The 26,857-nt window shown below is 42.4% G+C and overlaps 2 protein-coding genes across 4 annotated transcripts in view; both read right to left on the bottom strand.

Moving 5' to 3' along the window:
• The window catches only part of KDM2A (lysine demethylase 2A), a 113,458-nt gene extending 88,400 nt beyond the window's left edge, over positions 1-25,058 (bottom strand). Inside the window, exons 1-2 of one of the 3 annotated variants that reach the window (XM_053202864.1) lie at positions 24,949-25,058; positions 22,695-22,819 (exon numbers count right to left, since the gene is read on the bottom strand). In XM_053202864.1, coding sequence (XP_053058839.1) covers positions 22,695-22,736 — 42 coding nt within the window. In that variant the 5' untranslated portion in view covers positions 22,737-22,819; positions 24,949-25,058. Of the gene's footprint in view, positions 1-16,089; positions 16,212-22,694; positions 22,820-24,045; positions 24,200-24,948 lie in introns of those variants that run through there. The other 2 variants (XM_027045507.2, XM_015067955.3) reach the window with 2 other exon arrangements.
• Positions 24,251-25,774, bottom strand: LOC128311713 (translation initiation factor IF-2-like). The gene is made up of 3 exons (XM_053202656.1): positions 25,641-25,774; positions 25,436-25,546; positions 24,251-24,839 (listed from the first exon to the last, which is right to left on the bottom strand). The coding sequence occupies exons 1-3, from the start codon at positions 25,772-25,774 to the stop codon at positions 24,251-24,253; spliced, it is 834 nt and encodes a 277-aa protein (XP_053058631.1).
• Between the last annotated feature and the right edge of the window lie 1,083 nt (positions 25,775-26,857).

Here is a 26,857-nt window from a genome sequence, read left to right on the forward strand (position 1 = left end):
AACAGACATTTTATCAAAGAAGATACACAAATGGCCAATAAGCACATGGAAAAACATTCAACATCATTAGTCATCAGAGAAATACGAATTAAAGTAATAAGATATTACTTTGTACTCATTAGAATGGCCAATATCAAAAACAAAATGCTGGCAGGAATATGGAGCAACAGCAGATCTCATGTATCATTGTGGGGGGGGGAGGGGAGGCATAAAATGGAATCCCATATATCATTATGGACAGGAGGTATAAAATGGAATCTCAAATATCATTGTGTGGGGGGAGGTATAAAATGGAATAGCATTTCAAGAGCTTAGCAATCTCTCAAGTTACACATATATTTATCACATGGCCTAGCAATTTCTCCTTTGTATGTAAAAACAAGTCTGCATCAACCTATATAAGAATATTTACCACAACCTTATTCATAATAGCCCCAAATGGAAAACAATGTAAACGTCCATCAAGGGGCGCCTGAGTGGCTCATTCGGTTAAGCGTCAGACTCTCCTATTGGCTCAGGTCGTGATCTCACAGTCCTGACATCAAGCCCCACACTGGGCTCCACACTGAGTGTGGGGCCTGATTGGGATTCTCTCTTTCCCTCTCTCTCTCTACCCCTCCCCTGCTCATGTGCGCAAGCTCACTCTCTCCCTCTCTCAAAATAAACATTAAAAAACATAAAAATAAATTTAAAACATTTTAAATGATGCCACAGATATCCTATCAGCAAAATCCAGAAGGTGGGAAATTCTAGAAGACAAGTAACCAAATATTTCCACAAGAAAAGAAAAAGAAAAAAGGGGAGAAGTGACCAACAGATTGAGAGACTTCAGACACAGAGCAACCATACAAAACATGTGGCTAGCCTTGTTTGAAAAATGAGATAGGGCGCCTGGGTGGCTCAGTTGGTTGAGCATCTGACTTCAACTTAGGTCATGATCTCAACAGTTTGTGGGTTCAAGCCCTGCTTCGGGCTCTGTGCTGACAGCTCACAGCATGGAACCTGTTTCAGATTCTGTGTCTCCCTGTCTCTCTCTGTCCCTCCCCTGCTCATGCTCTGTATCTTTCTGTGTCTCAAAAATAAATAAATGTTAAAAAAATTAAAAAAAAAAACAAAGAAAAATGAGACAGCCAACCATTAAAAAAAAGTCAGATGATTAGAGAAATTTGAACAATAAAGATATTAAGAAATTTTTCAGAGGCATCTGCCTGGCTCAGTAGGTAGAGCATACAGCTCTTGGTCTTGGAGTGGTGAGTTCAAGCCCCACAATGGATGTATAAATTACTTAAAACTAAAATCTGAAAGAAAGAAAGAAAGAAAGAAAGAAAGAAAGAAAGAAAGAAAGAAAGAAAGAAAGAGAAAGAAAGAAAGAAAAGGAAGAAAGAAAAAAAACGTTGTTTTACTGAGATACTGGCAATATGGCTATGCTTTTGAAGTCTTTGTGTATTACAGAGAAACATGGATGAATCTCACAATGTTGGGCAAAACAAGCCAGACACAAAAGAATACACACTATATTATTCCATTCCGTAAAAGCTCAAAATGAAGTAAAACTAAATTATAGAGCCAGCAGTCTCCACTAGTGAAGAAAAACAAACCAGTGACTGGGAGGGGCATGAGAAAGCTTCTGAGGTGGTGGTAATTCCAAATCTTGACCAAGTGGTAGTTACCAGGGTATTCATTTTGTGATCATTCACTGAACTATAATAAATTTACATTTTATGCTCTTTTCTGTATGTGCATTATACTTCACAAACAGTAAATTTTACTTTTACTATTTACTTACTAAAAACTTAGATATAGGGGCGCCTGGGTGGCTGAGTCGGTTAAGTGTCCAACTGTGAAATTTCGGCTCAAGGCATGATCTCACGGTTCATGAGATCTCACAGTTCTCTCTCCCTCTTTTTGCCCCTCCCCCACTTGCACACACAGGCCCTCTCTCTCAAGGTAATAAACTTAAAAAATATATATATATAACTTAAATATATACAGATGAAGTAAATGAACCTATCTGGGATTTAATTCAAAATAATTGAGAGGTAGTAGAGGACTGGGGTGAAAGAAGAGTTCCTCATGTTAATGATTTTTGCAGTTGGTGATAAATATACAGGAATTTATTATTTATTACACTATTCTTTACTCCATGCATGTTTAAATTTTTCCATAAGTTTTTAATGTTCATAACCTTAACTACTTCACTTCTAGGAATGATAAGAATATACTACAAACACAGAAAAACAAATATATAATTAAGTTCACTGTGTTATCTTTAACGCCCCCAAAAGCGAATATAACCTAGTGCCCAATAACAGAAAAATGAGCAAATGAACTATAGAAGGTCACAGCGTAACTTTCACAAAAGTTTAGTGACATGGAAATGATCATAATAAATTTTGAAAGCAAGGTATATAAAATTATATCAAGCATAATCTCAGCTACATAAAATACTTTTATGCATGGGAAAAAATTGGAAGATATGCTAAAATGGTGATGCTGGTTAAGTCAGGGATTATAAGTGACCTTCTTGTATTTTTCACCACCAGCATTTGTAACTTTTATCACTGGGCGGGGGGAAATCCTCTTAAAAATATTGATTCTATCAAAGTAGAGGGAAGAAAGCAAGAACACTAATAAAGAAGTCATCACTATTATATTCAAAAGACTGATCAGTATGGAAAAAGGTAAACAAAATTTTACCCATGGGAAAATCCCATTTGAACTTTTCTCAAGTCCTTTGTATTATCCCTATATTTAATTACAATTCTAGAGTACAACTAGCCAATAAACTATTTTTAGAATTTAATAGCATATAAAAAAGCATTATACACCCAAAGGAACTTCTTCTTTTCAGAAACTGAATAGAGACTATTTCACAGCTAAGCCAGTGTTTCTGGTTTAAAATCCCGTGGCAATGAACCTATCAGATGCTTGTGAAACGAACAGACACATTTTGATTCAAACAGACATGTGTCAGCTTGCGATTCTACTCCCATTAGAGCTTTAGCAGAAGCCAATGAATTTTATTAATATAGGCAGGTACACATAATCATTCAAATGATTATAATAGAACAAGATTGAGAAATTTTAGCCAATAGTTGTTTTCAGATGGGTCTTAAAAGTCTTTCATCAAATAGCTAGGTAATTAGAAAACTCTCAACCTATGAAAAATGAGAGAAGGCTGTTCTTACAGGGGGGAAGGCTGAGAGTCATAGAGATGTGCTATCTCCCCACACCTAAAACCATCACACACACGTGACCATGGCTTAGAAATTCCTATTCTGCTTTTACCCAGTGGAGTTCTTTGGCTCACAGCTGGTACAAAGTTGGCACAAGTATGGGGCACCTGGGTGGCATAGTCGGTTGAGCGCCTTGACTTCGGCTCAGGTCATCATCCTGCAGTTTGTGAGTTGGAACCTGGCATCGGGCTCTCTGTTGTCAGCACAGAGCCTATTTCAGATCTTCTGTCCCACCCTCCCTCTGGCCCTCCCTCACTGGTTCTCTCTCTCAAAATAAATACACTTAAAGAAAAAAAAAGATGGCACAAGTATCAAGAGAGGCTGTCCTGAATGGGCTATTATAATGGCCACATGGATTCCATAAAAGGAGAAAAGAAGTATAATTTATTTATTTAGAATTATAAAAACCTTTAGTAAGGCTTTGTACGGAATTTTTACAACGCCCTTTTTTTTTTTTTTTAATTAAACTCTACACGCAATGTGGAGCTCAAACTCACAATCCAGAGATCAAAAGTCACATGCTCTACCAACTGAATCAGGCACCCTCAGAATTTTTAAAATATAGAATCTAGAATAATTCTGTACCACATATGAAGAACTGGTAAAAAAATAAAAAATAAAAAAAAATAAAGTAAAGAAGAAAATAGGTATCTCCAAATGTGTCCCCCATAACATAATGCTAGGGACAGTTCCTAGTATTTTCATAAATGACATAGAAGACAACATGGGGTAACAATACAAACAGAGCGAGATAAATTGATAAAGAGCTCACAAGCCAAGTGGATGAATGTTGTATAATTAGCCTTTCACTTGGGCAAGTGTAAGGGAGAAGGCCTAGAGAATAATACATATAATAATTAATCTGAACTAGTTTTATCCAATAAAAAGTCACCCAAACCTATGCTGACACCTTATTACATTAGCCAAGAATCTCTGGTAGGGTTGTTCATAAAGTACTCTCCAAAACTGGTAAATTAAATACTACCACAGATGTAAAGATTAATATAAATAAATCAAAATTATATTTTTACCTCTGTATAAAACCATGGTATTCTCTCCCAGTCAATGGTACCACCCATCAACCAACAACTAAAGCCAAGAACCCAGAAGTCACCCTCCTCTCCAAGAACATCGAATGAGATCACCAAGTCCCATCAACTCTGTGTCAAAATACCTTGACTCAGTCTAGCCTCTACCTCCATTCTTGATACCAAACCTCTAGTTATCATTTCTTTCTAAACTATTATAATAGATTCTTAAGGCGCCTGGGTGGTTCAGTTGGTTAAGCGTCAAACTTTTGATACCTCGTGAGTTTGAGCCCTGCATTGGGCTCTGTGCTTATGGCACAGAGCTGGCTTGGGATTCTGTCTCTCCTCTCTGCGCCTCACCTGTTTGTGCTATCTCTCTTAAAATAAATAAATAAACTTAAAAAAACAATAAAAGTTAACTATAATAGTAGATTCTTATTTCATTCCCTTGCCTCTGCAATTTTTCCGCTACCAGCCTATCCTCCACAACACCCTCCAAGGACAATCTCTCTAAAACAAAAGCATCATCAGGCCTCTTCCACATTTACAGTTCCTCTAACATCTTCCCATTTCCAATTGAATAAAGTACATACAACATTACAGGATTGACTTTTTGCATCTCAGATTCCCTCCCATCCTTATGTTCCAGTAACTCTAAACTACTGGCAATGCTGTTTTGAGCTTGTAACGCTGTCTCATACGCATTTGCCTCTGGACATGCTGCTTCCTCTACTTGGAATTTCCTTCCTTGCCCTCTGACATGCTTGGACCATACTTAATGTTCCAATACCCAACTTAGTAGTTTCCTTCTCATTCTCTCCTTTCTCTTGCCTCTATACTTTGTACTTCCTAAATTTCATTTATCACAGTATAGCATAATTATTTGTTTATATGGCTCTTATCAGACTATGAGGAGAGTTTACAAGATATTCATTTCTATATACGCAGTACATTCATTAAGCACCAACAGTATGCCTGACAACGTTTGTTAAATAAACGAGCACAAAGCCAAAAAGAACAAAACTTCTGAACCTATAACTCCTGTAGTTTTAATAACCACACTAAAAAATAGTTAACAGGTAGGAAAAGATGTGGAGAAAGGCAATTATAATAATTAAAGAAAAAAAAGCAACTTCCATGTAAGGAAAGACTAAATAGGCTTCTTCAATTTAGAAAGTCTGAGATGTTTTATAACTAAAGGTACAAAAAGAAAACGGGACGATACTGTTTACTAAATCCTGAAAGCATGCAACCAGGCAGCAACACAGTATCTTAGAAGGAGTTCTTTTTAGGAATTCCATTTCTAAAAAATTCCCTTTATTTAACAGAGAATAAATTTAAACTCAAGGTATTCAGCCAAAACAATGGTGGAAGTGGGCCACATATGAAGCACTTAGCATGATGCCAAGCACAAAATTTACATCTGAGATATACTATTACATGGTTTCTATCAGTAAAGTGTGCAACTCCCTCTACAGGAAGTCAATGAATACCAACAATAAGCACTTTTCAGTCCACAACAACCTGTCGCAGGTAACACTGAGGCAGACGTTTATTGCTAACAAAGCACTATAGTGTACTATATTGTACACCTGAAACTAATTTAACACTGTTAACTATACTAGAATTAAAATAAATAAAATAAGCTCCTTGGTATAGAAAGTGAATGAGCATGTACACCTGCTACAGCAAAAAAGCAACCTCTACTTTTTGATATGTCTTATTCTGCTATACCATTCACTCAAGTCTGCCTAATTAAGGCCTGTACTTTATCTTTCCTTCCTTTAACCAATCATGGAGAAGTTTCCACTGACAGAAAGCCGTGCGTGTGTGCTAGGTGCATGTATAAAGATATAAATACATACACACACACACACATTTCGCTTTTGCTAGCAGCATTAAGCAGCAGTCTTCAAATACTTCTGGACTGCCTCTCATTCAAAGACACTCTGGCTATACAGCTATGATCAGTAGCTTAGAAAAATGTCCAAAATTCAACATATGAAGAAAAGTGTTTTTGTTTTTGTTTTAATTTTTTTTTTAATGTTTATTTATTTTTGAGACAGAGAGAGACAGAGCATGAATGGGGGAGGGGCAGAGAGAGAGGGAGACACAGAATCCGAAACAGGCTCCAGGCCCTGAGCAGTCAGCACAGAGCACGATGCGGGGCTCGAACTCACGGACAGTGAGATCGTGACCTGAGCCGAAGTCGGATGCTTAACCGACTGAGCCACCCAGGCGCCCCTGTTTTTTTTTCTTTAAAAAATTTTTAATGTTTATTTTTGAGAGAGAAAGAGAGAGAGAGATCATGAGCAGGGAAGGGGCATAGAGAGGCAGACACAGAATCCGAAGCAGGCTCCAGGCTCCGAGTTGTCAGCACAGAGCCTGACGTGGGGCTCGAACTCATCAGCTATGAGATCATGACCTGAGCCAAAGTTGGATGCTCAACCAACTGAGCCACACAGGCACCCTGAGAAAAGTTAAAACTTTTTTTTAAACTTATTTTAAAAAAAATAACTTTAAGGGGCACCTGGGTGGCTCAGTTGGTTGAGCGTCTGACTTCGGGTCAGGTCATGATCTCAGAGTTTGTGGGTCTAAGCCCTGCATCCGGCTCTGTGCTGACAGCTCAGAGCCTGGAGCCTGCTTCAGATTCTGTGTCTCCTTCTCCCTTTGCCCCTCCCCTATTCGTGTTCTGTCGCTTTCTCAAAAATAAGTAAGCATTAAAAAAAATTTCTTTTAAATAACTTTAAGCTATGAAGCTTAAATTACAGTAACTAACTATAATTTTTTTTTTGAACACGCAGAAAACAAACTAAAATAATTCCACTGGTTCTCAAACTTTACCATCTACCAGAATCACCTGGTGGGCTTATTGAACCCAGAGTGTCTGATTCAATAAGTTTGGGGTAGGACCTGAGAATGTATTTCTAACAAGCTCCCAGATGATGTGGTCAGGAGCACTTTGAAAACAACTAGTTTAAACAATTAGAACTGAGAAAGACCTCACAGATGAATAACATAAAGCCTGAATAACTACCACAGTCTTTCTGATTACCAATCTAAGGTTCTTTCCATTGTTAGGGTTCAGCTATTATGTTATAAATATTTCATGTATCTTTAGGAAGTGCAATTCTGTCCAATTCAACAGACATTTTTCTGAACACTTATAGAAGACATGATCCTTGCCTTAAAGAAGTCTACTCTAGCTGGATGAAAAGAGACTCACTGTCAAATAATTACAACCCAAAGTGACTGGTCCCACAACAGAAATGCATGTAATGTGCCTCAGGAATGTAACTGAGGAGAACTCCAGAGAAGACTATCTGGGGACTTTGGAGGGTAATTAGGAGCGTACCAGGAGGACAGAACGGGGTGGGAGGGAGAGCATTTTAGAGATGCACATTCACAGAAAAAAAAAAAAAAAAAATCTATCAAGCACCTACTGTGGACCAGACACCATACTAAGTATGGGGATAAAACAGTGAGAAAAGGTATGGTAGTAGCCTTTAATGAGGCTTGCAATCTGAAAGGGAAACAAACAATAATTCAAGTAAACATAAAGTCGCAATTTTGATAAGTGTTATGCATAAGAGATATTTTATGAGAATGTATAACAGGAAGATGTGGTCAAAGAAATGCTTCCCTACAAAAAGGGTCTGAAGGATGGTACCTTGGCATTCTATACAACATGTTCAAACCTTTGTGCGTAAGAATGTTTGTAGACACTATTACTGTTAAAGTGAACACTGTGTCTCCTTTCAAAGTTCAAAGGAGGGATATTGGTAGGCTACTACTCAACTCTACAAGACAAAAAGACTGTCAATTAGCTTCTTCACACTGCCTGGCAATGACTATGAATACTCATGCCCATTATCTAGGAAACCCATTTCCCAATATCAACAAACAGGGGAACTTTACTAATTATGAAAATAGCCTGGTGAACACAGTATAAGAGCAAGGGTAACCAGATGGTCTTAAGATATGAGTAGTGTGTTCCTTCTTTCTCTATCCAGTGACCATAACAAGTGAAGCAATCAGACATGGCAAATTCTTGTTCCTTGTCTCCCTTCTCTTTGATTCTGTTCTAAACATCACCCTCCTCATAACTGTGAGCACTCAACCACAGAATGGAATAGATTAATTTTATTACATTATGCTTTGTCTTCATAAAAAGTTAACCAACCAGCAATATGAGTCTTAATGATGTAAACAGTACTATGCTATGTATATGCCAGGGAAACCATGCCCTGCCCTCATGGAGCATACAATATAGACATAATTAAATTTTCTACCTTGGGGGCGCCTGGGTGGCTCAGTTGGTTGAGCAACCAACTTCAGCTCAGGTCATCATCTCACAGTTTGTGGGTTCGAGCCCCGCGTTGGGCTCTGTGCTGACAGCTCGGAACCTAGAGCCTGCTTCAGATTCTATGTCTCCCTCTCTCTCTGCCCCTCTCCAACTTGTGCTGTCTCTGTCTCTCTCTCAAAAGTAAGTAAACATAAAAAAATGTCTATCTTGTACACAGTTAGACATCATGAGAGATACGGAAAAAATTATGAGGATTCGAGAAAGACGTTTCCTTCTACACACAGGACTAAGGAAGCAGTATCACAAATGAGCTTTAGAAGATGAGAACTAAAGGGGCACCTGGGTGGCTCCATCGGTTAAGTATCTGATTCCTGATTTCAACTCAGGCGTGATTTCCGGGTCGAGACTGAGTCCTGCATTGGGTTCCATGCTGAGCATGGAGCCTGCTTAGGATTCTAGGAAGGAAGGAACGAAGGAACGAAGGAACGAAGGAAGGAAGGAAGGAAGGAAGGAAGGAAGGAAGGAAGGAAGGAGGGAAGGAGGGAGGGAGGGAGGGAGGGAGACAGACAGAAAGAAAGAGAAAAAGGATAAACTTTACCTTAAAAAAAAAAAATGAGAACTAGGGTAGAGACAGGGAGACAAAATAGCACAACTGTGTGGAAAAAAACAAGAAGGTAGCTTGGTTTGGCTGGAACATACATAAGTTAAGAGTAGCTAATAAGACTATAGTCAATTAGGGCCTGAATATCAGGCTAAGGAGTTTGTGCCTACAATGGCAAACGCTTAAGTTAACCAAGCACTTATAAACAATTTCCAAAAAGTAAGTAAGTTTTATTTTCACTAATTCCACACATGAAAAATTAAAGTTCCCAGGGGTGCTTGGCTGGCTCAGTCGTAGAGCATACAATTCTTGATCATAGGATCACTGAGTTCAAGCCTCACATGGGGGGTAGAGTTTACTTAATAAAAAATAAAAATAATAATAAAGAAATGAAGTTAAAAAAAGGTAAGTTTAATAAGCTGAAATTCAAAGCCAGGTCACATGAACCAAAGCCTAGTGTCCCTCCCATACCACCAGTGACTACAGAATGGGAAAGCTACAGAGAATAGGAACAACACGATCAGAACCTTGGAGCATAAACATTAAGAAATGACGGAGGGACACCTGGCTGGCTGGCTCAGTCAGTAGAGCATCTGACTCTTAACCTTAGAGTCAGAATTCAAGCTCTACATTGGGCGTGAAGTCTACTTAAAAAATAAATAGTAAATAAAATTAAAATTTTTTTAATTTAGGGGTTCCTGAGTGGCTCAGTCGGTTAAGCGTCTGACTTCGGCTCAGGTCATGATCTCACGGTTCGTGAGTTCAGGCCCGCGTTGGGCTCTGTGCTGATGGCTTGGAGCCTGGAGCCTGGAGCCTGCCTCAGATTCTGTGTCTCCCTCTGTCTGTCCCTCTGCTGCTTGCACTCCGTCTCTCACATTGTCTCAAAAATAAATAAACATTAAAACAAATTTAAAAAAAAAATTTTTTTTTAATTTAAATGGCAGTGGGAACTATCTAACAATGAATACTAGTAATTCATCGGGTCTTAGCTACTGATTAAACATGAGGGATAACAGACAAAGGAGTAATAGTTGATAACACCATTAAAAAAAAAAAGCAGTGGTCTCTTCCATCTTAAAATATAACACACAAAAACCTAAGAGAGCCTTCTCTGGATCCTACACTTTAACTTGTAGCTACAACCTGCTCCCCTTCTCTCTTCACAGCCAATGTCTCTAAATGTCTCTTCTTTCATGATGTTTAATGTAACATTTATCTGATGTGTTCTGCTCCCAAATGCCACTGAAACCCCTGTTTAGTCACCATTAACCTCTATGTTGCCAAATCCAATGAAAATCTCAGCCTCTGGGTAGCATCCACCTCACCTGACCACTGCCCTCCTGTTTTTTTACATTCTCAGTATGAAATGTTGTTTATGTAGCCCCTTCTTCTGTCATTTTCCTGACCTATAAAATTGAAATAAAAGCACCTTCTTCATAGTTATGAGCATTAAGTGAGTAAAAATACACTAATGCTTAACACGGTGCTTGATAAACAGTACCACAGTTTCCTGTCTTCCAAGATACCAGTCTCTCTTGATTTTCCTCATACTTTTCTGCACACCCCTACCCCCCGCAATACCTTTGTAAGCTTACTCCACGTCTACCCAACTTCATTGACCATACCTATGCCAACGAGACACAACAAACCCTTCCTGTGGCCAGAACCAGTTACCTACTCCACAGTTCTACCAGATGTCTCATAGGTATCTCACATTCAATCTATCCAAACTTACTCAAAACTGAGCTTATGTTCTTCCCTTCTATCTCCAGCCCTGCCCTTCCTTCAGTGTGCCCTATCTTGATAAAAGGACTACACCACAAGCCATTCACATGCGAAAACCTTGAGAGGCATGTTTACATGTACCCCCTTAAACCCACCCTCCCATGTATCCAAGGAACCAAAGTCCTATGATTCTATTTTCTAAATATTCCATAACCTCCCGAATTCCACTGCCCACATTCGCAACTATATTGCCGTCTTACCTCAACCACTATAGTAGCCTCCTACTTGGCGTCATCAAATCCATTCTCCCTCCCTCCCTGATCCCTTCCCTATCCTGCAGCTGTTTATCAGTCCACCCATATTAGTCCTCTGATAAACTTCTGCCTTCCCACCATCTTTAAGATAAAGTCTTACTTGACCTGACCCCTGACTATCTTGTCAAGATTTTAACTCTCTCCTCCATCTACTTCTTTGCACTACACTAGCCTTTTTGGTCTTGCTTGGTTGGTAGGTTCTTCAAACACATCAGATTCCTTCCAATCTCAGGGTTTCTGCATATGCTAATGACTTCCTTTTTGACTGGTTACCTCTTACCCTTCTGGTCTCAGTTTTACTTTTTAAGTTTACTTACTTTTGGGCGGTGGGGGGAGGTAGGGGCAGAGAAAGAGGGAGACCAAGGATCCAAAGCCAGTTCCATGCTGACAGTGGAGAGCCCAACACATGAACCGCGAGATCATGACCTGAACTGAAGTCGGGCGCTTATGCCCAACTGAGCCATCCAGGAGCCCCCAGGTCTCAGTTTTAAAGGCTTTCTCAGGAAAAGTGTTCTCTGATGCCTCCTCCCACTCCTGAAGTTTAGATTAGGTCACCTTATTATATATTCTCACTGCATCCTATATTTACCTTTGTAGTCCTTTGCATAACTATAATTGACATTACTAGCAGAAATATTTAATTACTGACTTCCCCACCGGACTGTAAGCTTCATGACAAAAGGACCATGCCTGTCTTGCTCATCACTGTATCCCAGTGTCTTTGTTTGGTGTCTGACACAAAGTTATAATATTTTCTCATTCATACCACAGGATTTTACATTAGCTGGTCCCTCTACCCAGAGCTCTTTTGACACAGATTTGGTCCCCTAAGCCCTTGAACTTCACAAGAAGTGACTCCACACATCCTTCAGGTCTCAGTCACAAAATGCCATCTTCTCAGGGAGCCTTTCGTGATCATCTAATCTCAAGGAGCAATCCTTACCCTAATAAGTACAGATGACCCTTGAACGACATGGGTTTGAACTGCATGGGTTCACCTACATGCAGATTTTTTCTGATCAACATAGCACAGTATTGTAGATGTATTTTCTCTTCCTTATGATTTTCTTTACATTTTCTCTAACTTACTTTATCATAAGAATACAACAGGGGTGCCTGGGTGGTTGGTTCAGTTGGTTGAGCGTCTTAATTTCAGCTTAGGTCATGAGCTCACAGTTCGTGGGATCGAGCCCTGCATCAGGGTCTGCACTGGTAGCATGGAGTCTGCTTGGGATTCTCTCTCTCTGCCCCCACTCCTGCTCATATTCACATGCATGTGTGTGCACACTGTCTCTCAAACACTTAAAAAGAGAATACAACATATATATAACATACAAAACTTATGTTAATTGACTATGTTGCAGGAAGGCTTCCAGTCAAAATAGGCTATTACGACTTAAGTGTTTGGGGAGTCACTAGTTACACATGGATTTTCAACTGTGCAGAGGGTCACTGCCCCTAGCCCCCATGTTGTCCCAGGCTCAACTGTATTTCATCAACTTCTTAATTTCTTCAAAGCAATCAGCACTATTTGAAAGCACAGTTATTTGGAAGTTCTAAAAAGTAAGGCCCAAGTAGCTGGCACAGTGAAAGCACTGAACAAACATTTATGCGAATGAATCTCCTGAATGAGAAAAGATTACCTGGGGAACACCCAAAGTTCAGCAACAAAACGTATACAAACTGTCCTTCAACAAAGTAGAAAAAGAGGCAGTACAGTTTAGAAGGCTTGGTAGCCAGACTGCCCACTTTGGATCCTGACTCTTACTCTTGTTGGCTGGATAACCTAACCTCAGACAAGTTACTTAATTGTACTTGCCTCAGTTTCCAAACCAGAAAATGGGAATCACAGAACCTATCTCAAAGGGTTGCTGAGAATTAAGTCAGTTATATGTGTAAAGTGCAGCACCAAGCATACAGTATGCACTTAATTAATGTGTACTATTATCCATCAGATCGGACTTTTTCCTACCTTGTTTTAAATACACAGGGTGACTTTTCCTTTATCTTATCCACTCAAAAAGGCTCACCATTTTTGTTTGTTTACCACACAACTCCAAGGGCACCTTTCAGATAGATTCAGATATCTGAATGGCACCTTTGGGAATTGTGCAACATGGTAGCACCATCCTCAAGTTCTGGCAACCCCCTCCCCCTGGATTATGATGATCACAAGATAAAGATGATCAAAAGACACAAGAAACAGAGAAGTACTTTGGAAACTATGAAAGTACTACACAGTGATCACTGTATTTATGAATCTACATTCTCTTGAAGTCACTGTCAGAAACAAGGGTGTATTGGCCAGATTACTGCCCTGACCGGAAAGAGTTCCTAGCTTCCATGATCCATGGATATAAAGAGATAGATTAAGGTTGGGGCTTCCCTGAATTCACACTGAGGGCCACAACCAGCTCATGAAGTTGTTTCTTAAGAATGGTCATAGGGTATTGAGCTACAGGGCAATTCATTATATTTCAATATTTGCTCACATCAATACCACAGCTTTTATCTCATTTTTCTATCCTTCAAAGAGAATATCAAAAGGAAATTTCTTGTTGTAACTTAATTATTGATCTCAAGACAGTGCATACTTACTTACTTTGGTTATCCAAATAAGCTGATTTCAAGATAAATTAAAAGGAGTATTAAATTGGCACCTGGGTTGAGGATTTTCCATAACCATTTAGTTTTTGACAATTGACAACAAAACCCTTCATACTTACTTTGGGCAAAGCCCTAGGGAAACGCAGTTTGAGAAGGCTTTTGAAATGTTCTGTGTTAGACTTAAAACTCTTAAGATTAACAGCAGAAAATCAGGATGGAAACATAGAACCTATCTACTGGATATTTCTCTTTAAATCAGGGTTTTCAATCTCACACTGTTGACATTCTGGACTAGATAACCCTCCTCTGTGGGGGGTTGAGCTGTGCGTTTAGGATATTTTAACAGCATCCTTGGCCTCTACTCACTAGAATACCAGTAGTACTTCCCTAATCTGACAATCAAAAATGTCTCCAGGGGCACCTGGGTGGCTCAGTTGGTTAAGCATCCAACTTCAGCTCAGGTCATGATCTCACAGTTCATGGGTTCAAGCCCCATGTCAGGCTCTGTGCTGACACCTCCTCGGAGCCTAGAGCCTGCTTCAGATTCTGTGTCCCCCTCTCTCTCTGACCCTCCCCTGCCCACACTGTCTCTCTCTCTCAAAAATAAATAAACATTAAAAAAAAATGTCTCCTGATATTGCCAAATATCCCAAAGAGGCAAACTCACACCCAGTCGAGAACCCTTGCTTTAAGTAATCTGTTCCAATTTTCTAAAACATCTACCCAATATTCTCTCCTCTCCCTTTCAAAACTCCTTCCTTTGGGGCACCTGGGTGGCTCAGTCGGTTGAGCTTCCGACTTCAGCTCAGGTCAAGATCTCACGGTCTGTGAGTTCGAGCCCCATGTCTGGCTCTGTGCTGACAGCTCAGAGCCTGGAGCCTGCTTCAGATTCTGTGTCTCCCTCTCTCTCTGACCCTCCCCCACTCATGCTCTGTCTCTCTCTGTCTCAAAAATAAATACACATTAAAAAAAATTTAAAGGGGCGCCTGGGTGGCTCAGTCGGTTGAGCGTCCGACTTCGGCTCAGGTCATGATCTCGCAGTTCATGAGTTCAAGCCCCACGTCAGGCCCTGGTGCTGACAGCTCAGAGCCTGGAGCCTGCTTTAGATTGTGTCCCCCTTTCTTACCACCCCACCCCTGCTTGTGCTCTGTCTCTCTCTGTCTTTCAAAAATGAATAAACATAAAAAAAAATTAAAAAAATTTAAAACTCCTTCCTGATCTTCCTAATAACCCAGACTTAATCCCAGGGTCCACCTTAATTCTTCATTCGCCTCCCAAATCCTCAGAAATCCCTAAGTACAATTCCCTCTATGACAGGTCAGTTCTCTTGTCGAAATAGCTGGTGATTAAGATGATACTGAAACTCAGCACTTGTGATCCCCAATCAAGCACTTTTTTCCATCATAACATGCTGCTAGCCATCAGTCACCAAGTTTTGTGAGTCCTTCATTTTTCCTCCCTTTCTGTTTCTATTAACTATTCCCCAGAACAGTGGTTCTCAAACTTCTGCATGTATCAGAATCACCTGGCCTGTTAAAGCACAAATTGCTGGGCCCCAACACAGGGTTTCTAATACAGTAAATACAGAGCAGGGTCCCCCAAATTTGCATTTCTAACATGTTCCCAGATACCCAGATAATGCTGATGCTGCTGGTGAGGGAACCACACTTGGAGAACCACTGCCCTAGAGCTCAGATACCTATCACCTTAAGAGATAACTTATTTCGGGGCACCTGGGTGGCGCAGTCGGTTAAGCGTCCGACTTCAGCCAGGTCACGATCTCGCGGTCCGTGAGTTCGAGCCCCGCGTCGGGCTCTGGGCTGATGGCTCAGAGCCTGGAGCCTGTTTCCGATTCTGTGTCTCCCTCTCTCTCTGCCCCTCCCCCGTTCATGCTCTGTCTCTCTCTGTCCCAAAAATAAATAAACGTTGAAAAAAAAAAAGAGATAACTTATTTCAATATTCTTTTGGACACATCCCAGACCTGAAACTGCAAAAATATTACTCCTAAAACACCACTTTGATCAAATTGCTATTTGATTAAAAACAAACCACAACTTCCAATGGCTCTCTATGGTCCATACCTGGCCTTCATAATTGTTTAAAGTATGTTCCCAACATTATGAACAGTGCCTCCCAAAACAAATCTACTTTAGTCCTATGAATCTAATGAGCATCCTCAGGATAGGCCTAAGAAGTGTCCCACTCCATAGTAAAGCTTATGCTGTCTTTACCTCCTGTAAGGCCACCCTCTTCCCTCCTCCTCTCTACCTACCTGAAGGAGGCCTTCACCACTGTATCTGCCAAAACCACTCGCTTGGTCACTATCTGCTGCCTTCTATCTTTATGGTTTAAGTTTTTACCAAGTACTCACAGATAGAGAAAACCCCCAAGAACCTAAAATTTAAAACAGAAAACAATGATATGAGTGACATGCATAAATAAAAGGCTTGACATACACACAAACTTCACAAATACTACTGTTTTAATAGATCAAGTGCACTAAGCTCAAAGTTCACAAAAAGAATGTGCCAACTTTTTCTAAACATGATAAAACACTGACTGTCAAATATTTGTAGCTATCTCATTTAGGATGTTAGGATCTGTGAGGGAAGAAATTTTAAAAGCAGTTTCAAAAAACGAGAAAGTACTTAGTCTGCAACTTTCTACAACAGGAGTGGCTATCATTTGTTTTCTGTATGAGATAACACTGCTAGAAAGATGACAAGGTGTGACACAAGAAACATGGGGTTCAAGGTCTGGTTCCATTCCTCACCAACTTTGTGATCTTGGCCAAGTCACAGGCTAAAGGTTCCATTTCCATTAAAAAAAAAAAAAAAGTTTAAAACTATACCATCTACCTTATAGGCAGTTTTGAGAATTAAATAAGGTAATGTATATGAAAGAACTCAGCCTAGTATGTGGCTCATAAATGCTTACTGAATTCTAACATTTGTTGATATAAAAGCACAAAGCAACAATATAGGATTATTCCAAAAATGAGATTACACAGAGCAAATTAATGAAAACTACAGTCAAGGATGTCCACTTCCCAAGAAGAAAAAAAAATTTTTTGTAACATTTATTTATTTTGAAAAAGAGAGCGAGCAAGCAGAGGAGGGGCAGAGGGAGAGAGAGAATCACAAGCAGGCTCCATGCACAGAGCCTGACATGGGGCTTGATCTCATGATCCATGAGATCGTGACTTGAGCCAAAATCAAGAGTTGGATGCTTAACTGACTGACCCACCCAGGCGCCCCCAAGAAGAAAAATTTTGCAGGACATAAAATAATGCCATGTCTCTCTGTATGGTATACAGTAAATATATCAATTCTTTGGCTTAATGATCAAAACCAAAACTTGAGAATAACACAAACACCATCACTTGCAACTTTGCAACTTTAAGGCTATCTAAAAGCCAGCTAAAACCTTGAAATAGAAGATTTAGGACAGGATTAGAGGTAGGAGAACTTAAAATTCAGAATGAGCTTTTAAAGTTAACATTTTTTCATTTGTAATGGCCCAAACACTATAAATATGTAAATATGTTCATCTGGGATGTGTGCTAAGCATATACAATATATATACAGATATTACATATATATACATATATATGTATATGTATATATATTATATCTGTATATATATCGTCATAGCTTAAAGCTTCTGGTTCGAGGCGCCTGGGTGGCTCAGCTGATTAAGCATCTCACTCTTGATATCAGCTTAGGTCATGATCTCATGGTTGTGAGATTGAGCCTCACGTCCATGCTCAGCGTGGAGCCTGCTTGGGATTCTCTCTATCCCTCTACCACTCATTCTCTCTCTCAAAAGTAGCTTCTGGTTCTATGTACACTGCAAGACATACCCAGGTATTTGGCTCATCCCCAGTCACCAAATTCTCCTCCATTCCAGTGGCTTATTCCTAGCACTCAAGAAATTGGTAGCAAAGAAAAGTATTTATCAGGGCTTTCAACAACATCAACAAATACTTATTGAGCCCTTTCTGTGTTGTAGACGGAGTACTTTCTCTTTTTTTTGAGGCTACTTATTGAGCACTTTCTATGTGTAAGGCACTATTTGAAGCATCCAGTATATACCATAAACAAAAAGAAAGTCTCAACTCTCAAGGAGCATATACTCCAAAGGAGAGAGATGCACAAACAAACAAACAAGTATGGTACTGATTAGTGCTCAGCAAAATAAAACAAGAGAAAGTGATAGGGCTTAAATACAGTCCTCATTATGTGTCCCTAAAATATAGCTTACTGTGGAAGACTGATGCATAAGAATAAAGAATTAGCTCCCTCATTATTTGCATTTTGAATCACCCAAAAAATGGGCAACAAGTTTTTCCTACATCATCAGTAAGGAGGCTGCAACACTCGGAACAATGTACTCCTCCACCAACACAGTTGAAGGTTAAGTCTAATGAAATAATTATAAGTAAGCAAATTCAACAATTTAGATCGTCTTAATTTTTTTTCCAGTTGTTAACAGTATGATACTTTCATGCTAGGAAAAAAAATGGCTTAAAACTAGGATTTTATTTTGCCTAGTCCATTCTTGGTCAGAATAGACCTTAGTGTGGTCAGAAAGACCACTCATTCAGAGTAGGACTGTTTGCAAAAGGGATGATCTGGTAACTGCTGCTGAATCTGGGAAGACAATTTTTAAGGGTAACCCAAAGAATGGTGAGAATATCACTAGGGCTTCAGTGCCCCCAGTTTCTTACAAAAGATAAATGATTTAGCTGTTTCGAAGAAAACCGTATGTTGGGAACATTAACAGTACTGAACATCCAATAGTATAAGAACATCCTTTAAAATATCTCTTAATGTCATCATCAAGATTGACAAGCAAACTGAATTCTCAAGTAAATCGACAACTCCTTCTTCAGATAACACCACTAGACTTAGGCGAATTCAGGAGGAAAAATATTCAGGTTACATAATTTCTTTTACCAGGAAGTATACTGTCTTCACTTTCTTTTACAATGATTTAGGTGTCCGTTTGTTTCTACAATTGCCTTTGGCAGAAGCTAATGAATTTTTTCCATACTAAATGTAACAATGTGTACAAAATATTATACACGTTGAAGGCACATATCATAATCCAGTGTATTAAAATATTTAACAAGGGCCATCTCTTCCAATAAAAGTGGAAAAAGTCCCATGTTAAAGTGATACTACATAGCATAGAAATCTTAAGCATTTAAATGCACATTATTTTGCCCTTGATTTTCTATGCAATAATAAGGATTGCTCTGGATTGGTATGATTTTAGAAACCTGAAAGATCATTATAATTGCTAAGGATTTAACTTAACATTTTAGATTAAGAAACTGTAAGGTATTATACTGAACATTCTCTACAAATAAATACTTAAATATACATGGACAGTAACAAACATCCAAAACTGCTCCAACACTTTGGCTCGTGAAATCAAATGGGAAAAAAAAAAGTTCCATCTTCAGTACTTGTCAATATTTCTCAATAAGGTTCTCCATCTAAATTTACCAGAAACACAGAAATAAATCCTCTTTACCTCAGGACAACCAAATACCCACCCATCGCCAACACTGAAGCTTCTATCCCTCTCACTGGACTAACCTTTCAAGTGGATCAATTTGCCTTAGAGATCTATCTGGCTTTGTTCTAGGAATCTATACACAAAACTACTGATCTTCTCAATAAAAAACAAAACAAAACAATGTCTTGCTTAGGAATAATCAAACATTGTTCGCCCACCCTTGTCATTTCCTACTCTGCAAAACAAGCATTCTCGCTCCAGAAAGTAAAGTAGAGCAAATATCCCAAATGTACTACATACACACCATCTTCAAAGGTACAATTTCTCTTCCACATGTAATAGTAAACAGATTGGCAAAAGGCATGCCATTTTTTTTAAACGAGCTGTTTCTGACTTTAAAAAATGACAAAGAGGGGGCACCTGGGTGGCGCAGTCGGTTGAGCGTCCGACTTCAGCCAGGTCACGATCTCGGACTTTAAAAAATGACAAAGAGGGGGCACCTGGGTGGCGCAGTCGGTTGAGCGTCCGACTTCAGCCAGGTCACGATCTCGCGGTCCGTGAGTTCGAGCCCCACGTCAGGTTCTGGGCTGATGGCTCGGAGCCTGGAGCCTGTTTCCGATTGTGTCTCCCTCTCTCTCTGCCCCTCCCCCGTTCATGTTCTGTCTCTCTCTGTCCCAAAAATAAATAAACGTTGAAAAAAAAAAATGACAAAGAGGATACAAACATAACCAAAACTTGCCAAATTCAGCCTATGCACTTGAGAAATAGCTATATCATCAGCAAAAAGCACTGATATGATCTATTGTTAGATCATTACTATTAACAGTATTCTTACTAATAAAAATACAACTTTTTTTTTCTTAAAGATAGGTAAAAGGTCCAAAATACAAAAAAGTCATTCCAAAATGAGTCTAGACTCAGGCTTTTAATACTGGTATTCTGTTCTCTCTCTCAAGAGGCTACTTTGAAGGTATATCACAGAGGGATGCCTATTTAGGTTTTGTCCCCTAAAACAACATGGAAGTAACATTTAAAAACACTATAATCAATGTACTAGATAATTCCATTCAATCTGACAAATATATATTATATGAGACCATGCAAATTTGAATCACTAAGCCAAATAAGTAAACCTGTCATTTGTCTCTTTCAAACTTTATCCTCTATGACCAACAACTGCAAAACAAAAATAAGTTCTACACTTTAGCCTAAGGACAAGGTGTTAAAAAATAGTTAACTACTATAAAAATCAGCCTTTATAGTCTTAAAATTCCTCAAGTAAGATCTAACTTAATCAATGTTGGATCAATAGGAGCACTCACCAGAGAGAGAGAGAGAGAGAGAGAGAGAGAGACATGAAGTTTGGTAGGCAAACTTGTCACTCAAATAAGCTGCCAACATGCTCTCACATCAAAAATTATGGTATAGAAGGGATTTACACTTCAGATATAATTTGGTCATGTAATCTTAGAAAGGAAAATACATGGGACGCCTGGGTGGCTCAGCTGGTTAAGCATCCGACTTCAGCTCAGGTCATGATCTCACAGTTAGTGAGTCTGAGCCTTGTGCCGCAGGGCTCTGTGCGGACAGTGAGGAGCCTGGAGCCTGCTTCGGATTCTGCATCTCCCTCTCTCTCTGCCCCTCCTGTGTGTGTGCGAGCTCTCTCTAAAATACATGAACATTTAAAAAAACTTAAAAAAAAAAAAAAAAAGGAAAACAGACATCAGTCACTCTAAACTTCAGAATTATCACCCAAAATTCTAAATAAGAGCCCCCAAAATACCTGATGTGCCCTCTTATACAACACTGCTACAATAGCACATGAACCAAAAGAAAAAATATGCTAGATAAGGAAAGGGTTAATGTGTGCAACAGGTAGCACTTTATGATTTAAAAAAAAAAAAAAAAAAAAAACTTGCCAGGACAAAAGTCAAGATTCCTTGGATCTCCTCACTGCTACCTCCCTATCTTAAAAATGTTAAAAAATGTGAAGAACTTTTGCTAGCTGAAGAAAAGGCTCTTCCTTTGAAAGACTGGATCCCAAGATCCAAGATCCCTCAGGTATTTATGTAACAGCTCAACAATTCTTACAGGCCTGACATGATACAAATGAATTCCCCATATAGAGCTGGGAATAATCACCTGGGAAGAGAATTTTGCAGCATCCTTTCTTCTACGTTCCCAAAACTTAAGAAATGTCAAAACAAAAACCAATCCTTAGCACACAAAATTTCACTACTGATACACGTAGTTTATTTCTAAAAGCTAAAGAAATGTATTCTCAATACACGAATTGGGAGACAAGAGGCAAATCTCTGAAATAAGACTTGCCAGAACATACACCTGCTAGATATACTTGCCAATGCACTCCACACCTTTGTAAGAGTCACGTTTAAAAAAAGAAAAAGTAGCCTTTTCTCAAAAAGAGTGGAGATCATCAGAAAATAGATTATAGAATCACTCTTCCCCCCCCCCCCCAAATTCAGTCTAAAATGCAGACCTAAAGAAGACCACCACAAATTCCTTCAGTAATCTTCTAGGTCTTTCAGTTTACCAAAATTCACACAGTACAGACAATTCTTTGGTTTTCCCCAAACCTCACTCTACAGACACAAATTCAAATTTCTGAAATATATGGTGAGAATATTAATAAAGTTCTCTTTCACTAGGAAATACCAAAATCAAATTCTTAAACTCCAATAGGGAAACCCTGAAAGTAGGTCTTAAAGCAGCAAGCATTCATATGCACACACAAGGAAATTCCCTCCAAATCATTACTAAGTAAAAATTTCTTTCAACAAGATGCATCTCATATTTCCCTCCCAAAAATACAAAACACAGAACTTTTGGTATTCCACATTTTCACTCAGTCCCCACCAACCCTCTAAACCTATCAGTATTACTTGTGTGTTAAAAAATAAAAATAAAAATCCATAGTTCTACTCCCCAGCTCAAAGCCACAAATCCTGACACACCATAATCTACAAAATGATATAGAACTATCCTTCCTCAGTTTCGCCCCTAAGATTTACATTCGAATCTAACTTAATCAGATTACGTATCAATATTGCAAAATTAGTAATCCTTGTCACGCTGTAATCCACAAAATCCTTTGATTTACAATAGTTTGTATAGAAATTAAGACTACATATACAAGTCCATTTCCAAACAGGATGAGTATTAAGGCTCTAACTGCTTGGCCTAAAAACCAAATGAATATACCTTCTTTCCTCTGGTACACAGGAAAGCCACCTGAAAAGTTTTAATGATAGTAGGTTCACAAATAGAAACAAAATAGTTATTGTGCTTCAAAATTGAAAAAAAAAAAAAAAAAGAGGATAAAATACTAACCAATCTCTGGCTGTAACGAATCCTTTCTTCTTCGGGTTCCATCTCTCACTCTTCTGTTGAAATTACTGTAAAGAAACCACTCCAGGGCTGCCTTCCTCTTCCTCCTTAGGAACCAGATTGCAACACTAAAGAATAATGATATGAGCAGAGATGAGAACTCATCCTCAAACTCAAGCTTTCTTTCAGAGAAAGAAGATTTAAGATATGTGTAAGTTAAAGGCTGACAAATCTGGTTCCTCTTCATCAGTCTGAGACCCCTCTGCTCTCAGGCAAGTGGTTCCATGTCATGACCAACGTTAATCACGTTACAACTGTCCGAGGCCTAGGCAAAAGGAGGTGATGCTTGGTTTCAGTTCCTGGTGGATGGGCCACACCACTGTTTCTCCCCACAGGACTACAATCAGCAAGCCTCCCCTTGATGGCAGCGATAGCAAAAAAAAAAAAAAAAAAAAAAAAAAAAAAAAGAGGTGGGGGGAGACTTTTATCTGTAGAGAGCTGACCAGGTGAAGCAGGCACTGAACTAATCCAGATCCCAATCAAATTAGTTCTCTCTCAATGGTAATTAGAAACTAAAGGGGGGGGGGGGGAAGGGCAGACTACATAAAAAGAGGACAAGAAATCAGGATTTAAAGAAAGATTCCAAAACAATTTCCCATACCCCTCTAGTAAAGCCGTACACAATCGTCGCCTTCCTTCCCAGACTCCCTGGATCTTTTCATTCCCAAACCAACACTCCACCCCAACCAAGATGTGTACAACTCCGAAACAAATTCAAGAGAGTTGCATATCAGGTTCAAAAATTCCATTAGATCCTTTGGGATAAAGTAATAAAATGAGCGAATCCATCCAGAGAAATAAGTAAAATACATCTTTTCCAAAAATTACGACCGGTTTGCACCACGGTCGATCTATAATACCAAGAAAGGTTTTTCTTTTTTCTAAATATTCTCAAGGATAATGGCTTCCATAGGGAACGCAGATTTTTTTTCTCCTTTTTGTAACTACATTACAGCCACGTTAATAGCATCCTTTCAAAACTGCTCCGAGACCAGAGGACCCAATGACACAGTTTGCAAGAGCAGTTGGTGGCAGAGCCCTCCTAGAGGAAGCCCTTGTCCCAAGTCGGGAGGGAAAGAAACCGTGTTTGCACCCCCTGGGCGAGTGTCGCCCGGGACTGAGAGCAGCCAGGGCCGGCCAGGAAAATGGCAAATCTCGCCGGGATCCCCGAAAGGAAAGGCGTTTCAATGGTTCACCCATCGGAAAAAGAAATAGAAACTTTACATTAAGACTTTAGATACCACGGTGAACCAAACTTCCAGGAGGGGGGGGGGGCGCGGAGGGGGAATCTCACCGGGGATTTTGCTCGTGAGTTCTTGTCCAAGTGAGAAGTAAAAGATTCCAAAAACTGAGAGGAAAAATTAAATCCCAAACGTCGTCTTCGGTTTTTTCCGTGGATCGACCCACTATCCAGAGAGGGTCAGGGCGACCCGGAAAAGAGGAAACAGTTGCTGAATCAAACCTCCTCTTCAGGCTTCGGAGACCAGCAGTCGGAGGCGTCAGGAGAGGGGAGCGCGACCCCTCGGCGCCGAGCCCGGGGCGCCCCCGCCTCCCCCGGGCCAGCGGTCAGCAGCCCGAGCCCGAGCCCCGAGCCAGCCCCGGCCGCGGGGAGCGCCCTCTTCGCCGTGCCCTAGGCAAGCAGCCGCCCGGCCGCCTCCGGAGCCCAGGAGCGGCGGCCGATCAGCTGAGACCGGCCGGCCCGAGGTTCCCCGCGCCGCCCCGGCCCCCCGGAACGCGGGCCCCGGCCCCGGGGGGCGGAGAGGGCGGGAGCGGCGCGGCGCGCCGGGCTGGGGGCCCGGGCTCCCCTCGCGTCTCCCCCTCAGCCGGGGCTCCGCGCTGCGGGACGAGCCCCCGGCTACTCCCCAGTCGCAGAGGAGGGACTCCGGGGGATGGGCCCCCTGGCGTTGCCCCTCCTCCCGGAGCGCCCCCTGCCCAGGATAGACGGAGCGGCGACAGGCCCAGCCGCTGGGAAGGTGCTCTGCGAGCCGCAGCCTCCGCCGCCGCCGCCGCTGCCGCCGGGGAGGGGTGTTGTTTCCCTCACACAGGAGGAGCCGCTGAAGCAGCCGCCGCCATTTTGAACCCGTCAGACTCTCACATACACACAGCTCCGCGGCGCACTGCGCAGGCGCCGCCCCCCCACCCCTCCTCCGGCTCGCCTCCACCCCCACCCCCCTCCAAGCCTCCCTTCGTTTCTTACCGCTCTCCGGGGCGCACGTGAACGCGCACGCGTCACTCCCCTCTAACGCGGACACTCCGCGGCGCGCGCACGCGCGGATGCGTCGGCCTCGAATCGCCCGCGCCCGACGACGCCGACGCGGCTCCCCGCCCCCCTTCGCGTCAGCCCGCCCGCCCTCCCGCCGGCCCACCGCCCCCGCTCCCCGAGGGCCTTCTTCCTGGGCTCGGGCCCGACCTGCTGCTCGCGCCTGCGCGCAGGCCAGGATCCTCCTCCGCGCGCGCCCTCCCCTCCCACACGCCCTCGCTCGAACACACAGACTTCGCCTCTGTGACCCCGCCCCTTGCCGGCCAGCTGCGCCGGCGGCCCTCCCCCACCTCTCCCGGGAGGGTGGTGACCCCCCCGACCCCCCACAAAGCACAACCAACCCCCCCCCCCAAGCAGTAGGGAGAAGCGCCCCATTCCCTTTCAACCGCCCTCTGCCCCAGTCGGCCCGTCACAGTCACACAACCTGAAGGCCAGGCGGCCTGGGCCAGAGCAGCCGTTGCCCGCCTCAAAGCGGGGGTCTCCCGGGGTCAGGCTGCTGGGCCCGGCCGGTCCGACCTCGGCGCCGTGTTCGGGCCTGTCCAGGGCGAGGGGCCGCAGAGAAGGGGCGCCTTTGCGCTGGCTGCCCTCCCCTCGCCCGCCGGCCAGTGGGCCGAGGACGGCCTGCCCGCCATCCCCGGGCAGGCCCCTGCGCCCCCGCCGCGGGGCCCGTTCGCCCCCGGCTCGGGGTCTCCTCGGTGCAGCGGCTCGGCCCCGCCTCACCCACTCCTCGCCGCTCCGAAGGGGCAGGAAACGGGAGTAGCATGTCTGTCCTGGGCTCGGCTCCCCCGGGGGAGCTCCAGGCGCTTGACAAGGGCGTCCACAGGTACCAGGCGCGGGAGTGGTCTCCGCGACGGCCCGGGGGCGGCGGCGGCCGGCGCGCCCACTGCGGGCCCGAGGCGCCCGGGGAGGTGGCCCTGGAAGCCCCCGCTCCTCGGCCACGCTCAGGTTTCCGCAGCGCCGGTGCCCCCCGGCGCCCCGAGTGGGACGTGACCCCGCCCCCGGCGAGTCGGGGCGCCCCCACGGAGGGGTGCGCGGGTCGCCCCGGCCCCCGGGCCGACCCCGCCGCCCCGGGCCGCGGCGGGCGCGGGAGGCCCGGCCGGGAAGATGTCTCCTCTCGGTGCGCGCAGCTTCGCGCGAGGGTCAGCGACGGGGCAGCGGCCGCCCGAGCCGCGCCGGCCCTGCCCACGAACAGGCTCCCGCAGCTCGACAGCTGCCCGACGGGCTAGCAGGCTGGGGACGTCGACGGAGCCCGGCCAGAGGTATCTGAGCAACGCCATGCGAGCAGCCCAACCGCGATCAGGGCATTTCCCCAGCCAATCTCGTGCTTTGGGGCCCGTTTAAATTATAAATCCCATAAAGGACCGTGGCTTGGGCGTTACGCATCCGGGTCGGCACTGTTGGCTGCACTACACTCTTGCCGAGAGGTGTCACACAGATCTTTTTCTCCCTGCCTTGGGTTCCCACTCTTTAACCTCTGATTCCTGGGATCCGGGGATGCAGGGCAGGGGAGGAATGGAGTGAATCATATAACTTCTATAAACAGCCTTCAACTCTTTTAGGAAGATGATAAAGACAATTGAAATAATGATAGCTTCTATTTCTATTAAGATTTGAACTCTTGGGTAAAGGCACTATGTAAACCCAATGTATTATTATTTATTACCACACGGTGTTTTTCTACATGCATATGTCGGGAGTTTTACAGACATTCTCTACTTTGTTTCACAGCATCCTTAGGAGTCAAGTTAACGTGCCTGGTAGTATTATACTCCTGTTAAAGATAGACAATTGAAGTTTGGAAAGGTTAAACAGCTTGCCTAATTACTCTAACAGAGAGGAGTCCAGC

This window comes from Acinonyx jubatus, chromosome D1 (genome assembly GCF_027475565.1).
Source record: "Acinonyx jubatus isolate Ajub_Pintada_27869175 chromosome D1, VMU_Ajub_asm_v1.0, whole genome shotgun sequence".
Lineage (NCBI taxonomy): Eukaryota > Metazoa > Chordata > Mammalia > Carnivora > Felidae > Acinonyx > Acinonyx jubatus.